This window comes from Oncorhynchus keta, chromosome 1 (genome assembly GCF_023373465.1).
Source record: "Oncorhynchus keta strain PuntledgeMale-10-30-2019 chromosome 1, Oket_V2, whole genome shotgun sequence".
In the NCBI taxonomy this organism is placed as follows: domain Eukaryota; kingdom Metazoa; phylum Chordata; class Actinopteri; order Salmoniformes; family Salmonidae; genus Oncorhynchus; species Oncorhynchus keta.
The window spans coordinates 11,618,049-11,621,593 of record NC_068421.1 but is presented as its reverse complement, the minus strand read 5'-3'; the positions used below and the strand labels follow the sequence as shown (position 1 = coordinate 11,621,593).

At 40.3% G+C, this 3,545-nt stretch overlaps 1 protein-coding gene across 1 annotated transcript in view; it reads left to right on the top strand.

The window, feature by feature from the left end:
- The window catches only part of tyr (tyrosinase), a 10,475-nt gene extending 8,551 nt beyond the window's left edge, over nucleotides 1–1,924 (top strand). The window contains exon 5 of the mRNA XM_052503687.1: nucleotides 127–1,924. Within this exon, the coding sequence (XP_052359647.1) occupies nucleotides 127–377 (251 nt within the window). The 3' untranslated portion in view covers nucleotides 378–1,924. The remainder of the gene's footprint in view (nucleotides 1–126) is intronic.
- The last annotated feature ends 1,621 nt before the right edge of the window (nucleotides 1,925–3,545 follow it).

Genomic DNA, 3,545 nt, shown 5'->3' with positions numbered 1-3,545 from the left:
TCTCTCTCACATTCTCTGTATCTCTCTCTCTCTCTTTCTCTCTCGCTCTCTCTCACATTCTCTGTATCTCTCTCTCTCTCTCTCTCTCTCTCTCTCTCTCTCTCTCTCTCTCTCTCTCTCTCTCAGGAACGAGGTTTGTCCAGGAGTTCCTGACTCCCTACATGCAGGAGGCTCAGCTGATCTGGCAGTGGCTCCTGGGAGCAGGACTCATCGGGGCCATCCTGGCAGGAATTGTCATGATGACCGGGGCCCTGTTTGTCAGGAGGAGGAGCCAGAACAGGAAGATGAAGTCGACTTCATCCTTCGGGGAGAGACAGCCCCTCTTACATAGCAGCTCAGAGGAAGGATCAGGGACCTCCTACCAGACCACACTGTAATACACACACACACACACACAAAGACACACACACAAACACAAACACACACACACTAAGATACAAACACACAAAGACACACACACACTAAGAAACACACACACACACACACACACACACTCCAGAGACATTTCATTCCAATATGCCTCGTTCTGCTGCTCTTGATCTGGGAGTTAATCTGACACATATCAAACAGTAGGAAGACGTTCAGAGACAGACATGAAATGATCAATCATATTAAAGTCCAACTGCAGTCCAGTCTTGAGTCCCGTTCAGGACCACGACACTACAGTCAAACTGTATGGGACAGGTATTTGGGTCTGTTAGTGTTGGTTTTGTTTCCACTCAGTGCTGTCTATGGGTCCCTGTCCCCATTCCCTCCCCTATTCCCCCCGTCCTCCCCCTCTCCCCACTGCCATGGAGATGCTGGTGCTATGGGGATGTTGTACTGTGTACTGTACTATACTGTGTACTGCATTATACTGTGTACTGTATGATAATGTATACTGTTGATACTGTGTACTGCATTATACTGTGTACTGTATGATAATGTATACTGTTGATACTGTGAACTGTATGATAATGTATACTGTTGATACTGTGTACTGTATTATACTGTGTACTGTTGATACTGTGTACTGTATTATACTGTGTACTGCATTATACTGTGTACTGTATGATAATGTATACTGTTGATACTGTGAACTGTATGATAATGTATACTGTTGATACTGTGTACTGTATTATACTGTGTACTGTTGATACTGTGTACTGTATTATACTGTATGATAATGTATACTGTTGATACTGTGTACTGTATTATACTGTGTACTGTTGATACTGTGTACTGTATTATACTGTGTACTGTTGATACTGTGTACTGTATTATACTGTATGATAATGTATACTGTTGATACTGTGTACTGTATTATACTGTATGATAATGTATACTGTTGATACTGTGTACTGTATTATACTGTGTACTGTTGATACTGTGTACTGCATTATACTGTGTACTGTATTATACTGTGTACTGCATTATACTGTGTACTGTTAATACTGTGTACTGCATTATACTGTGTACTGTTGATACTGTGTACTGTATTATACTGTGTACTGTTGATACTGTGTACTGTATTATACTGTGTACTGTTGATACTGTGTACTGTTAATACTGTGTACTGTATTATACTGTATACTGTTGATACTGTGTACTGTATTATACTGTGTACTGTTCATACTATGTACTGTATGATAATGTATACTGTTGATACTGTATACTGTATTATACTGTGTACTGTTGATACTGTGTACTGTATTATAATGTGTACTGTATGATAATGTGTACTGTACTATACTGTGTACTGCATTATACTGTGTACTTTAATACTGTGTACTGTTGATACTGTGTACTGTAGATACTGTGTACTGTATTATACTGTGTGTACTGTTGATACTGTGTACTGTGTGATAACTATGCCACTATGAGAACCAGAGGGCAAATTAATAATATACATTTAATTTGAATATGGTGCATTAAATCCATCTTGATTAAATGTGTGTGTCCAGGATAGTTGTGGCTTGACTGGCTGTGGAAAGACAAGTTGGCAGAAATAGACAGTGGACACATAGTAACCATGTAATAACCACGTAGTAACCATGTAGTAATGATGTAGTAACCATGTAGTAATAATTTAGTAATCATGTAGTAACCATGTAGTGACCATGTAGTAATCATGTAGTAACCATGTAGTAATCATGTAGTAACCACGTAGTAATCATGTAGTAACCATGTAGTAATCACGTAGTAATCATGTAGTAATCACGTAGTAACCATGTAGTAATCACGTAGTAACCATGTAGTAATCATGTAGTAACCATGTATCTCCTCAAAGAGCGACTTCCACCTCGGTCGGCCAATCAAAAGCTGGGAACTCAGAGGGTGGTTTCTCTCCTTAGAAATGTTCTACAACAGAAAAATTCTAATGAGCTTTACCACATATCTAGGATCATACTACCCTAGCCCCAAAATCTAGGATCATATTACCCTAGCCCCAAAATCTAGGATCATATTACCCTAGCCCCAAAATCTAGGATCATATTACCCTAGCCCCAAAATCTAGGATCATATTACCCTAGCCCCAAAATCTAGGATCATATTACCCTAGCCCCAAAATCTAGGATCATATTACCCTAGCCCCAAAATCTAGGATCATATTACCCTAGCCCCAAAATCTAGGATCATATTACCCTAGCCCCAAAATCTAGGATCATATTACCCTAGCCCCAAAATCTAGGATCATATTACCCTAGCCCCAAAATCTAGGATCATATTACCCTAGCCCCAAAATCTAGGATCATATTACCCTAGCCCCAAAATCTAGGATCATATTACCCTAGCCCCAAAATCTAGGATCATATTACCCTAGCCCCAAAATCTAGGATCATATTACCCCCCAAAATCTAGCCCCCAAAATCTAGGATCATATTACCCTAGCCCCAAAATCTAGGATCATATTACACTAGCCCCAAAATCTAGGATCATATTACCCTAGCCCCAAAATCTAGGATCATATTACCCTAGCCCCAAAATCTAGGATCATATTACCCTAGCCCCAAAATCTAGGATCATATTACCCTAGCCCCAAAATCTAGGATCAGATTACCCTAGCCCCAAAATCTAGGATCATATTACCCTAGCCCCAAAATCTAGGATCATATTACCCTAGCCCCAAAATCTAGGATCAGATTACCCTAGCCCCAAAATCTAGGATCAGATTACCCTAGCCCGAGATTTAGGATCAGATTACCCTAGCCTGAGATTTAGGATCAGATGACCCTAGCCCCAAAATCTAGGATCAGATTAACCTAGACCCAAAATCTAGGATCAGATTACCCTAGCCCCAAAATCTAGGATCAGATTACCCTAGCCTGAGATTTAGGAACAGATTACCCTCGCCTGAGATTTAGGATCAGATTACCCTAGCCCAAGATTTGGGATCAGATGACCCTAGCCCGAGATTTAGGATCATATTTTCCTAGCCCCAAAATCTAGGATCAGATTACTCTAGCCCCAAAATCTAGGATCAGATTACCCTCGCCCCAAAATCTAGGATCAGATTACCCTCGCCCCAAAATCTAGGATCATATTACCATAGCCCCAAAATCTAG